Source organism: Lepidochelys olivacea (assembly GCF_965140295.1).
Source record: "Lepidochelys olivacea isolate rLepOli2 genome assembly, chromosome: 4".
In the NCBI taxonomy this organism is placed as follows: Eukaryota; Metazoa; Chordata; order Testudines; family Cheloniidae; genus Lepidochelys; species Lepidochelys olivacea.
The window spans coordinates 16,508,518-16,522,540 of NC_140414.1; the positions used below are offsets into that span (position 1 = coordinate 16,508,518).

General features: G+C 46.7%; 1 protein-coding gene across 4 annotated transcripts in view; it reads right to left on the reverse strand.

The window, feature by feature from the left end:
- Positions 1-14,023, reverse strand: part of PRAG1 (PEAK1 related, kinase-activating pseudokinase 1) — a 77,583-nt gene that overhangs the window by 15,219 nt on the left and 48,341 nt on the right. For all 4 annotated transcript variants that reach the window (XM_084626614.1, XM_084626611.1, XM_084626612.1 and 1 more), the window contains exon 4: positions 184-341. In XM_084626614.1, the coding sequence (XP_084482740.1) occupies positions 184-341 (158 nt within the window). The remainder of the gene's footprint in view (positions 1-183; positions 342-14,023) is intronic.

Below are 14,023 nucleotides of genomic sequence, written 5' to 3' on the forward strand. Positions count from 1 at the left end.
CCAGGGCTGAGCTATACAGTCAGAGACCGGTGCAGGGGAAGCTTGTGTTGCCGATGTTGTACTTGTTCTATGGTCCATATACTGCACAAACAAGGGATCTCAGCTTTTGGGCTGTGGGTAGCCCCTTCCATGAGCCTTACACACACACACACACACACACACACAGAAAAACAGTTTAATTACCTCCATCACTGGCAGTCCTTGTGTCAGAGTTGAGGCTTTCTGTGGAGCCAGCCACGAAGCTGACGTGGATCCCTTGGAAAGGTGGGCCGAGGCTCTCTTCAGAGCCATTGCTAACCTTCTCCAGCTCAGAGCTACTCTTGTTCATTTTCAAAGCGTGCCTAGAAAGTTAAACAACAAACGGAATCATTGCTTGTCTGGGGAAGACGCATCGCTGCACCGTTCGCAGACAAACATCAGCCCGATTTGGTCTGACCTCTTGTTCCTGCAGTAAAACCAGGGAGGCAGGGTTGGCCTGTTCATTACTGTAGAAGCCATACTTGGGCACCTACACACACACACTCCACATGTATTACCTGCCCAATACAGAACGGACACGCTTCTCCTGCAGTCGGGATCTCTCTTAGGGTAGGGTCTCTCCAGCACGACCACGCTGTCGCGGAGGAGGTCAGACCTGGCCTGCAGGCACAAGGCCCAGGTGTGGAAGGCCCTGGATCCAGGGGGTACACCTGGCTAACATGGGCCCTCGTGCATACTGGAAAAAAACCTCATTTTGTTATTGCCCTTGTGTGACGAAATGCAACCCCTGTATTCACACCCTACACACTATTGTAATAATCTTTGTGCAGAATTGGTCTTGTGAGGGATCATTTGAAAACTAATAATTCACTGGTCAATAATATGATGAAATGTACGCAGCAACATTATATGTAAAGTTATGAATTCCCCTGAATGGTTGTTGGTAGCCCATGTTCAAATCCACGCAGCCCTGTTTAGGCAGAACTGGTCAAGCAGGTCTCAAACAAAAGGAATGTGTGTTTACCTCCATTTACATATATGTAATAAACAAGGTCCTTGAGCCAGCAAGGGGGAGACAAGGCAAATCTACATTTTAGCAAACAACAGCATGAAACCTCTTTCACCATCAAACTCCTTTACTCCAACCTCACAGCGGGAATGAACTTTATCTAGGGGTAACCCTCAGGAAAAAGCATCTCAAAGGGTGATTGGACTATAAAAGTGAGGGGCAAAACCACCCCCAGTTCTCTCTCCCTATCCATCTCTCTCCTTTTCACCTAAGAAAAGGAAAGAAACAGCTGCTGGACTTTGGGAGGGGATCGTGACCTCAAACTTGGTCAGCAGTGTTACTGGGAATTTGCAAGAATTTCACTTTGAACCAAGTCTAGTTTAAGATTAGAAAGCTGCTTCTCTTGTAACCATTTCTGATTGCCATACTTGTACCTTATACTTGTACTCACTTAAAACCTGTCTCCTTTTAGTTAAGTAAACTTGTTTTATTCTTTAATTAAAACCAACCTAGTGTCAGGAATTATTTGGGTAATTCCATTTAAGGTAGCAGGCTGTCCTATATTGATCCCTACAGAGGGGCAAGGGACCCAATATATCTGGATTGTCCAGGAGAGGGCTGGACAGTGCAGAACACATGTTTTGGGCAGAAAACCCAGGACTGGGAATGTGTCGGGGTCTCCCTGTAAGTAGTCACCAAAGGCTGCTGGAAGCCGGAGTGTGGTTGGTGTTTGTTAACAAGCTGCTGGGGTCAGGGTGTGACCTGCAGGCTGTCTGTGAATGAACCAGGTGGGAGTTACAGCAGCAAAGCATTGTGGGGCACCCCAAGTTGTAGGACAAGGCTGACAACACCTCACTGGTCTGCACCCTGGAATGTCATAGAAGCGTTGTTTACAGTATACCAACGTTATAGTTTAGATGAATAACTTGTAGCTTTGCGCGGCAAAATGGAAAGATTTACAGACTCACAGTCCACGGGTAGCGGTACACACATCAAGGCATAGTGGACTTTGTAAATGAAAAAAAAAAAAAAAGAGTTGTATCGAAACCCACTCACTGTCAGTAAAATCTCCACCCCAGTCCTGGAAGCTGGTGTCAAAAAGCCTTTCAGTGCCGACACTCTGACATGGCAAACCTTTCATTGTCAACACAGCGCTACAGGGAAAGCTTCCAGCTTCCCAGCTCTGGCACAAGAACCTCCCTGTGCCAGCAGGTCAGTGCAGGGAGTCAACGCGGGCATGAACCAACGCCTACACACGCTGTGCTCCAGCACTCAGAAACCAACGCGCTGAACAACAAACAACTCCCTCACTCTAGTCTGCTGCCCCTTTTACCCGCTAAAACTGAGTCTGGGCTCCTCGACCACATTGCGTCACGGCTGACTAAGCCCTGGCAGTGTCTCTAAGGTCAGTGTCAGTCCACACTCAGAGTTCAAGTCCTGTATGGACAGAGCAGATGGCACGAGTGTGGATCTTAAACCTGGCAGATCTCAAAGTACTTTACAAAGAAGGCGAGTATCACTAACCCCATTCTACAAACGGGGAAACTGAGGCACTGACCTAACACACTATCTGTTACTGATTCCATATCTCCATAACTGTGACTGGCTCTTGGGTCTGGCACTGAAAGCCGCCTTTGTACTGATACTGCTTAGCAGGAAGCAGAGTCTTCTCACCTATTTTGAGACAAAGGAAATACTGCACAGAAAATAAAAGCATGAAAAAGATGAAGACTTAAAAAAAGTATTTTCAAGTAAGTTCCATTATTTTCTAGGCACATTTTTATCTAGAAACATAGAAGCGTTGTTTACAGTATACCAACGTTATAGTTTAGATGAATAATTTGTAGTAAGGCACAAACTTTTACCTATTAACTTTCGTTTAATGCAAGCAACACCCATGCCTTTTCTACATTTTTTCCCCTGGCAAATAATAGAACAGACTTGGAAGTTGCTCATTTTACAATGCTGCAAATGCATCCGGCTCTGTTACCGTTCATAATTTCTGACTGTATCCCGACAGACTGGTGAAGGTTAGATTATTTGGAAGTAATTGTCAAATGAAATTAAAATGTAATTGTTTGATAAAATAGAATATTTCTTAAAATCAAAATAGGATAACACGTCATTTACAAAAGGAGAATTGATTTCCATGGTGCCTGCTGCCTGACGAGTTAAAAACCCCTAAATAGTCTTTACCTTTCCTACTGGGAAAGCTGAATAGCTATTAAGAAACCCACAACAAAAAACAAACAGATGTTTTCCTACCATCCTGAAACAGACCAGTCACACAGAATTTCTCTTCTGCATTGCACCAATGAGGCACTTGGAGGGAATGCAGGGACTGTTTTCTATATGGTTACTTTTTCTTTAGAAAAACTCTGAGCACAACAAATGGTGTAAGCTGTCTAATTTTTTCATGCTTTTTAGAGAAGGAGAGGAAATGCTTAATACAGTCTTCTTCTAGCTATGCTGACAGGAAAATTGAAGAAAAGCACAGGAAGAAACCGTTGTCAGACTTCTCGTTTTGTAGGAGCATGCCTGATCTAAAAATATTAAGGGGAAGTTAAGGGCTGAGTTCACCCTGGGCATAATTCCTCTAAAGACAATGGCCACATGTCCAGGATGAATGTGGCACATACAGTTTGTCATTGCAGCAGGCTTCTTCTAGGCAATTAATGAAACTTCAGGGGTACCTTATAATTCACAATTAAAAATTACACTTACAAATTTAAATTAATTTACAATAAAACACGTAAAAATATCCACACACACAATATGTGTATTTTTACATTCATTGTAAAATACCCCCTCCCCAAAACTACTAAAACTTAGCTGGGCATTTCTGTCAACAACATGATACTCAGACACTCATGCACACAGGCACGCACACCCGTGAATCAAGACATTATTTTAATCAATAAAAGCACCAGAAGTCTAAGTGATATTTTGGAAAAGATCCAAAGGAAAAAATGTTTAAAGTGTAAGATTAGACTTAAAATTAGACTTAATTTCTTAATTTGTATAGAAAATAAATAAATGTCTTATTGTAACACAATCATGCTTTTAAAAATAAATTCGAAAACAAAGCTATTTAAAATCCTTCCTTTGATTTTTTTTTTTTTCAGTCAACAAAACCAAAATATGCATAGGTGTCTTACCATCCTGGTACAGAATCTGAGATTATGAGATCAAACTTTGTTCAGCAGGGTCCAATGTCCTTGCAGACAGCCACACCTATTCCTTCAACACACTACAGTGACACAACAGAGTGTTCTGAGCCACCATTTTGGAACGGAGTGATCCTGTTGCAAAGGCAGTTGCATTCGCACAACCCAGCATTGCGGTGAAGTCAGATGTACAGAGAGCTTTCTATTTCCTCCCAGTACCTCAGTGACTTATGTAAAATGCACTTCCTGAATAGGCAGAAAACTGAAATAGAAATTGCTGCTTCCCACATGGCATGCAGCTCTCAGTCTCAGATGTGACTGCTAGGGCAGTGAATAATCTCCAATATGATCTAGATGTCTCTGCTCCACATCCCCCTCTTCCGTAACCAGGGTCCAAAGAACAGCTCACCAGGCCAATAGGGTCAGAGCCAAATAATGAAGGATTATACAGACTATTTGCAGAAAAACATAGGGCCAAATCCCTTCACTCAGATACAATTTCCATTGAAGTTAATGAAGCTTTGCCTAATTGAACTGGTCTGAACACTCCCTGCTCTTTTAGGATATGTTCATCACCTGCCTGTTGCTGTTCCTTGGATGCTATTCCCACCGAAGGAAAAAGATGCCGACAATGGTTAGTCTCCACAGAAGGAACAGTTACGACCATCTAGTGAGTCTCACCATAGCACAGCCCACAGAACGTCACTCAGGGCTAGATCGGATTTACAAAAAGTGATTTAGGCACGTAACTGAACGTTCAGCACCTAAATCCAAAACTCAGGTCTTCAAAACCCCAGCTCAGCTGCTCCCTAATCCTGCAGGTGCCTAAGCTTCTGCCAATAAAATCCCTGCAGTACCAAAAATCTGCCACTGGGCACGTGCACAACTGTCTTGGTCCTGATACCCGCACACCTCTCTCACCCTAAGCCCCAGCGGGATCCTCAAACGAGGTGTCCCCCTATCTATCCTACTGGTGGGGCTGCTCTGGAAGGAGTGCTCCGACAGCAGCCAGCAGTTCAGGCCTCGTACAAAATGGAGGAGGAAGTGGTGCTGTCTCCCCCCCCGCCCCCCCGTTTACAACTTTTTGCCCCCCGCTTGAGCAATTCCCCCTCCCCCATCACCCACCTCTCAGGAGTGTGCCCCGAGGCATTCCGGGGCGGGTGCCTTTCAGTCTCTCTCACCGAAATCGTTCCACGGTGCAGAAAGGGCGACTCACCGAGCCGGGGGAAGGGACAGCATGGCTGTCACCCATTGGTTGTGGCACTCACCGGGGAGGCGAGAGACCCACGTTCAAGGACCCGCTCCAACGGCTATTTCATTACCTGCAGTAGAAGAGTTCCGACGGGACAGACGAAGAGAGCCATAGCCCAGGGTCAGGGCGCTCTCCTGGGAGCTGGGAAACGAGGGATCAAACCCCTGCAGCTAACCCCAAGCCGCCGCCTCCGACCGAGGCTCAAACTCCTTTCGAGGGGCGGGGCTGAGGCCACACCCCTCTCCTGGGCATCTCCCATTGCCTGGCTTAGGCACCCCGCTCAGCTTGCTGGCTTTTGGGGATCCCATTATCAGGTGCCAAACTCTCCCTGTGCATTGTGCCGGGAGCATGACCGCCCCCCAACTAGGGCTTCTGGATTCCATTCCATGGCAGGGTGCCTAAATGCTATGTTCTGCAACACAGACCTCAGCTCCCTTTGTGGGTCTATTCCTCAATGAGCAGAACTTGGACAAAGATACCCATCTTCATTTTAGACTCCCAAGGAGGGAGAACACCATTTCCCTGGGCAAACTGCTCCAACGGCTAATTACCTTCACTTGAAAATTTCCACCTCATTTCCAGTTTGCATTGGAAACTGGTCTGTGGTTTAGTTGCTGGAACTAGGGGTGCTTGGGAGCTGTGGCACCCCCCCCCCAGCTTGAAGGGGTTTCCATAATATACAGGGTTTACAGTTTGGGTCAGTGGCTCTCAGCACCCCCACTGTACACATTTTTCCAGCACCCCTAGATGCGGAGCTTGCTTCTGATGATGAGCTTGGAAAGGCTGGAGGGTTGTTTGAAGGCCAGATAAGGGGATTCAGGAAAGATTTCTTTCAGGATGGGGTCCCCCACTGAAAATGGGCTGTAGCTGTTTGATGATACCTTGTATGCGTTCCAGGGTGGAGTGGTAGCTGACAACTAGGGGTGTGTGGTCGATGAGGTTTTATTTCCGTATTGAACCAGATTCTTTCGGGGTATTTGAGAGGCCCATTCCATGATGTGAATTACTTCCCCGGTGGAATGTCCTTGTTTGGTGAAGGTGGTTTTCTGTGTGTTAAGGTGTGTATCCCGGACTCTCTTCTTGGAGCATGTTCTGTGGTATCTGCGTGCCTGGCCGTAGGTAACAGATTTCTTGGTGTGTTTGGGGTGCATCTCAGAGGGTTGTCAATATAATCATAGAATATCAGGGTTGGAAGGGACCTCAGGAGGTCATCTAGTCCAATCCCCTGCTCAAAGCAGGACCAATCCCCGACTAAATCATCCCAGCCAGAGCTTTCTCAAGCCTGACCTTAAAAATATCTAAGGAAGGAGATTCCACAACCTCCCTAGGTAACGCATTCCAGTGTTTCACCACCCTCCTAGTGAAAACTTTTTCCTAATATCCAACCTAAACCTCCCCCACTGCAACTTGAGACCATTACTCCTTGTTCTGTCATCAGCTACAACTGAGAACAGTCTAGATCCATCCTCTTTGGAACCCCCTTTCAGGTAGTTGAAAGCAGCTACCAAATCCCCCCTCATTCTTCTCTTCCGCAGACTAAACAATCCCAGTTCCCTCAGCCTCTCCTCATAAGTCATGTGTTCCAGACCCCTAATCATTTTTGTTGCCCTCTGCTGGACTCTTTCCAAATTTTTCCACATCCTTCTTGTAGTGTAGGGCCCAAAACTGGACACAGTACTCCAGATGTCCAGTTTTGGGCCCTACACTACAATGTCGAGTAGAGGGGAACGATCACGTCCCTCGATCTGCTGGCAATGCCCCTACATATACATCCCCAAATGCCATTGGCCTTCTTGGCAACAAGGGCACACTGTTGACTCATATCCAGCTCCTCGTCCACTGTAACCCCTAGGTCCTTTTCTGCAGAACTGCTGCCGAGCTATTCAGTCCCTAGTCTGTAGCAGTACATGGGATTCTTCCATCCTAAGTGCAGGACTCTGCACTTGTCCTTGTTGAACCTCATCAGATTTCTTTTGGCCCAATCCTCTAATTTGTCTAGGGCCCTCTGTATCCTATCCCTACCCTCCAGCATATCTACCTCTCCTCCCAGTTTAGTGTCATCTGCAAACTTGCTGAGGGTGCAATCCATGCCATCCTCCAGATCATTTATGAAGATATTGAACAAAACCGGCCAGAGGACCGAACCCTTGGGGCACTCCACTTGATACCGGCTGCCAACTAGACATGGAGCCATTGATCACTACCAGTTGAGCCCGACAATCTAGCCAACTTTCTATCCACCTTATAGTTCATTCATCCAGCCCATACTTCTTTAACTTGCTGGCAAGAATACGGTGGGAGACCGTGTCAAAAGCTTTGCTAAAGTCAAGGAACAACACGTCCACCACTTTCCCCTCATCCACAGAGCCAGTTATCTCGTCATAGAAGGCAATTAGATTAGTCAGGCATGACTTGCCCTTGGTGAATCCATGCTGACTGTTCCTGATCACTTTCCTCTCCTCTAAGTGCTTCAGAATTGATTCCTTGAGGACCTGCTCCATGATTTTTCCAGGGACTGAGGTGAGGCTGACTGGCCTGTAGTTCCCCAGACCCTCCTTCTTCCCTTTTTTAAAGATGGGCACTACATTAGCCTTTTTCCAGTCGTCCGGGACTTCCCCCGATCGCCATGAGTTTTCAAAGATAATTGTCCATTGTCCTGTAAATACTAGAGTCAGGCAACAATGCTGTCGCTGTGAGGGATGTACAGAGAAGTGACATCCATGATGGCAAGGATGGTGTTCTTGGCTGATAATGTTGTGGAGTTTGTGGAGGAAGTCGGTTGTGCTCTGGAGGAAGCTGGCCCTTTGGGTGGTCAGTGGTTTGAGGATGGTTTCTCTGAGTCCTTCCGTAAGAGTGTCGCAGCCAGATACAATGGGCCTGCCTGGGTTCCTTGCTTTGTGTATTTTGGAAGCATGTGTGGACATTGCGGCTCCAATGGTGGGTAAGGTGAGCTGCCTAATTCCAAGCCCCTGGTCTGAGCTTGGGGCTTTGCCTAAGCTGCCATGTCCACCCTGCTGTTTTTAGCACACGAGCTGAGCTAGCACAAGTCTGTCTACCAGCGCTGGGAATCACACTTCCCAGCTGCAACATAGGTATTCCCTAGGGGTTTTTCACTGGTTTAATTAATTTGGTTTCAGAGCCCACCTTTACTGAAACAGGTACAGCTTTGAATATAGAGAAGGCCTCAGTTAGTGGCCTCCAATGTTAACATGAGAGACGGACACATTTCATAATACTAAGAGAGAAATCCTTTTTGGTTTCTATTTCTTCAACTTGTGGACATTTACTTTACCCCAAAGGGGATTTTGCAGGACTTTTTCTTAAATAGCTGCTTTAAAGATTGGACCTAGAGTGATCAAGACAATGTTGATAAATAACACAGGAAGAAACAGAAAGTAAGAAAAACAAACAAACAAAATCCCAGGACAAAATTGGTTGATATTTTTGCAAGGCATTCTCTTGAAAGGGGGGGGGGGGGAGAGGGGGAAATGAGCTGTACACAACAAAAGAGAAGAAACAGCCCAAATAAATTAGCCAGCACTATTCCTCCAGCGCAGCCGTGGTGCAATTACTACATGAAAGGGAGCATTGTGTTGGTGCACGTTTGTCCACCTTGAAACATTCATACTTATTAACCTCCACCCCCTTCGCTGCTGCAGCAGCTGCCTTCCGTTTCTGTCAAGGTGCGCAACCCACGAAAAATCCATCAACCCACAAGAGATAAGGCAAAGAATTTCGCAATCTCTTTTCTTCTAATATTGCAGTGTCGCAAATGTAGCCCAGAATGCAAGCACTGTGCAAACGTCAAGAGACGTGAGCACACCTGAACACGGGGCTGTCTGCAGTTATGGGATATGCCTGCACAGCAGCTGGGGGCCTGCTTCCCGGAGCAGGCAGACAGACATGCACTGCTCTATGGGAGTTAGCACGCTGAAAATGGCAGCGTGGCCACTGCGGCATGGGTGATGGCTAAGGCTACCACCTGCGTACATACCAAGGGGGTTGGGTGAGCATGTAGTCAGACAGCTAGATCGAGTTGGGGGGAGGGATAGCTCAGTGGTTTGAGCATTGGCCTGCTAAACCCAGGGTTGTGAGTTCAATCCTTGAGGGGGCCATTTAGGGACCTGGGGCAAAGATCGGGGATTGGTCCTGCTTTGAGCAGGGGGTGGGACTAGATGGCCTCCTGAGGTCCCTCCCCACCCTGAGATTCTATGAGTCGTTGCTTGTCCTGCCACAGCAACACTGCTACTTGAGGCCACTAGCGTGCGCAGAGCAACTGCCTCTTGGTCTACCCACGCTGGGAAGCGCGCCCCCCCTCCCCCGCTGGTGTGCAGACATACCCTTGGAGACCAAAGGGAGCCCATCGCAACTCTCAGGAATGGGAGGTGCGAGTTTTAAAGTATTTATAGTTTCGTCCTAAATGCTCTCCTTCTGCATAAATACACACACACACACAGCAAAAAAGGTACAACAACTTGCACTGCACTTTCCTTCCGTTTGGAAGGGATTTACTGTAGCATGGAAGAAGATAGGGGGCACACCAAGCGTACGGAGCATGAAGATCTAAGACACTTGCAAAACCTAGAAATATTGCACAAATTAAACCAGTATGCTTTCCAAAAGATGCAAAAACCACCAGTCCCCAATAAGGCCAACAATTAGCAATTTCAAGCCACGCTACTTTTTGAAGTGGCAAAAAAGACGGGAAACTTGAAGGGAAAAAAAGAAGCGTATAGCCTTCATTTCCAAAGAAGTCATCTTCCCCAAACGACCTGTCTGATAAATCACAGATTTAAAAAATAATCCTCTGGCAGAAACAAGCACATGAAATCCCAGACTGAAATCAAAAGAGGAATCCAAACAGTGGTTTAAAACAGAAACCTAATCGCTGCCTCTACTCTGGAAAGACCGTTAGCTCTCCATAATGGAGTGCAATGCTCTCTTCTGGTTTGTTCATTTTGCCTAAATAGGGCCATACCATTCTGCTGCCGTTCTTTTCTTCTGACAGACTGCATTGTGATCCTGGGGCTCAATTTTTAAAAGGGTCATAGCTTTAGGTGCTGTACATGAGAAACACCGTCCACCATCCCCGAAAGGCTATATTTTAGTGCTGTCTGCAGCGCTCTGCTGTGTAAAGCAGAAATGAACTGCAAAGGCCCATCTGTTCAGCATAATACAAAGCCTCCAAGCTGGGAAGAAGGGGCTGGATGGTTACATTGTATAGTGCTGTTGTTTCATACACTTAACATAACTGCTTGACAGTTCAGAATCGCAAGAGCTATACATGTGTAATCTATAAAGCCAGGGAATCATTTTATTTTTCCGTTTGCAAACAACTGAATTCAAGTTACATGCAGACACTGCTACTGGTCAATACACTTTTTATGACAGTTACTTAATCTGAGAGTCACTATAAGATGCCTCAACATTTTAGGAAACATCTCCAATTTGACGACTACAAAATAAAACTGAAGCACAAACCTGACAACCACATTAAAACTGGGTTAAACTGGCAAGAAAACGCCATAAAATCCAGAGGTCTCATTGGTTATGTATACTTAACCTAGCCTATTGTAACTAGGAATAACAATAATGGAACTCTACTGTTAAAACAGACGGCCAGCATTCAAAGACAAACAAGTTGTCTCGTATCTGGGGTTTGATTTCAAAGGAACACCATCAACTTTAACAGTTCATTTTTTACTGAGTTCTATTATTAATTATATCTTAGGCACTGCTGACGCTTAGTCCATACCACAAACTACAATGATCCTAGCTACAAGCGTATACAGCAGGGGTGGGCAAACTACAGCCCAGGGGCCCATCTGGCCCTTCAGCCATTTTAATCCAGCCCTCAAGCTCCCGCCGGGGAGCAGGGTCCGGGGTTTGCCCCGCTCCAGCGTTCCGGTCAGGGAGCAGGGTCGGGGGCTTGCTCTGCGAGACTCCTGGAAGCAGCGGCATGTCCCCCCTCCAGCTCCTACACGAAGGGGCAGCCAAGGGGCTCTGCATGCTGCCCCCGCCCCAAGTGCTGTCCCCGCAGCTCCCATTAGCCGGGAACCATGGCCAATGGGAGCTGCAGGGGCGGCGCCTACGGATGGGGCAGCATGCAGAACAGCCTGTCTGCACCTCCACGTAGGAGCCGGAGGAGGGAAATGCTGCTGCTTCTGGGAGTTGTTTGAGGTAAGCGCCGCTCGGAGCCTGCACCCCTGACCTCCTCCCATGCCCCAACCACCTGCCCCAGCCCTGTTTCCCGTCCTGCCCTCCTAACCCCTTGGTCCCAGCCCAGAGCACCCTCCTGCACCCCAAACCCTCATCCCCATCCCCACCCCAGAGCCTGCACCCCCAGCCAGAGCCCTCCTCTCCCCCTCCCCCCCCCACCAACCCTCTGCCCCAGCCCCTTCCCGCACACTGAACTCATTTCTGGACTCACCACAGAGCCCACACCCCCAGCAGGAGCCCTCACCCCCTTCCGCACCCCAACCCCCAATTTCATGAGAATTCATGGCCCACCATACAATTTCCATACCCAGATGCGGCCCTCGGGCCAAAAAGTTTGCCCACTCCTGGTATACAGGGACCAATCATGTTCAGCATGTTCCAGAAGCCTTAGTCAACACCTGGTAAAATCATTATAAATCTCAATGGCTTGGAACAGCTATAATGATTTTCGGGCTGTGTTTGTGGAGGGGGATAGAGGGCACACTTGTGTGGGCACCATCTTTGCCGATGGGACCTGCTCTCCTCCCGTTCACTCTCCAGGGATCATACGTTATGGGGCGTATGGTGGAAAAGCATGAGGTTATCATTGTCCTGGAGCAGCCGGGACAAGGGTATGTGAACAAGCTCCCTCCACTTGCACTGGAATGAACATCTGAAAACAAGCTTTAAAAACAGAGAATTACAAGTTTGCAGAAACCCCTTTCTGAACGCGGCTTCCTTCGTAGTACTACCATGCTGAGCCCCAATTCAGCAGTACCCAGCGCTCACCCTAGTTGTTAGCAAAGGATATGCCTCACTACCCAGCTCCTCCCCAGGGCACGGAAGTAGAGCAACTATTCACACTAGGTACAAGAGACAAGAACAGGGTGGCCCCACGTAACCCTTCTTTGCTGACTAGTCGCCCGAGTCAATAAAGGATGCATCTTTGTCCAGCACACCAAGCAATAATCATGTGAAGAATCATACACAGAGATAGCAACATACGATTTTCTATCACACACAAAACTTGGTGGGATGCTAAGCCTGAGAAGCCAGCTCTGTCCTGTGTCTGTCTGAGTTTTGCTTTCTTTTCTTGCACATGCCCGGCCACCATAGACATGAACGGACATAAAGTCATTCAATCGCTATTTCAATATGGGACTATTTTTAAAAGTAAGTACGTTTCCTGTTTCCATTTATTCTGATCTACATTTGACACCATCCCAGCCCCTGCCAACAATCATCGTTTCCCTTTAAACAAAAACCAAGATACTAGTTGGATTTCTCCCCCCATCCAATCCCCTACCCGCAATCCAATCCCCTACCCCTACACACTGGTTTGCACTCTAACTCGACCCATAAACACGCTCACGGGGGCAGACTATGCCAAGCAGTCAAGAGCTTCTTTTTATGGAACTAAAATTCTCCAGTGTCCCAAATCCCCATCAAGGGACTGAGTGTTAATGTTCACCTTTATGATCATTACATATGGATTCTTATCTGTATTTTTGTAGTGTCTCCATCTATCTAGTGACACCACATCCACAGAGACTACTGCAAATCAGTTATTTCTCTGTACTAGAACACGGATTCTCCCTTTGTCCCTTCATGTCAGAAAGCGTCCCAACAAGAGAATCGGACGACGCATCCACAGTGCCAGAAGCGTTCCTGGTTTTGTCACTCATTCTGCAAAGCACTTAACCTCATGCTGAAATGCACGTCTAACTGCCGGATTCTGCATCTGTGGCAAATCTTCCAGTGACTTCAGCAGAGCTGGACACAGTCCTAAATGCTTTGCTGAGCTGGCCTCTGAAGCCACCTTGCCCCATGAAACACTCTCTAGTGCACGAGAAGTGCTTCCAGGTCAACATCTGCATGTCCTGGAGATGTATTTTGTTCTCTACTTTCCTCACTATTAAATATTTACAGTACTTTAGTTAAGGCTGTCCTAATGGCAACTAAAGTGGGCTATCTTAAGACTGCTTTAATGATCCTGGTTACATTTACATTGTCCTAGAAATAGGAAGTTAAAAATAAAGTTGATTTCCATCATTCTTTCTTTTCACTTGAATAGACTTTGTATGCCTAAAAAAATTCAACAAAAAGGAAATTATAAAGAAAAGTGTATTGCGGCCAGAATACTACTTTATTTCAGCCACTTGATCCACTCTCACAAATCCAAATAGCAGAAGCTGGCCCTGTGGGGGGTTTTAAATAGATGATAAAATTCTGAAAGCTAGCATTACAATCATGTAAAATCATACACTAATTCACAAAGCCAGATCTAGCGTGATCATCCATTTGGCAATCATTTCCAGTTAGAAATGAATCTGATCTCTCTGCATTTTAAGCTTTTTCCTTGTGATTCTGTTTCTACCATCACCACTTTGTATCTCTCTTTCCTTTTTTCGTGGTAAG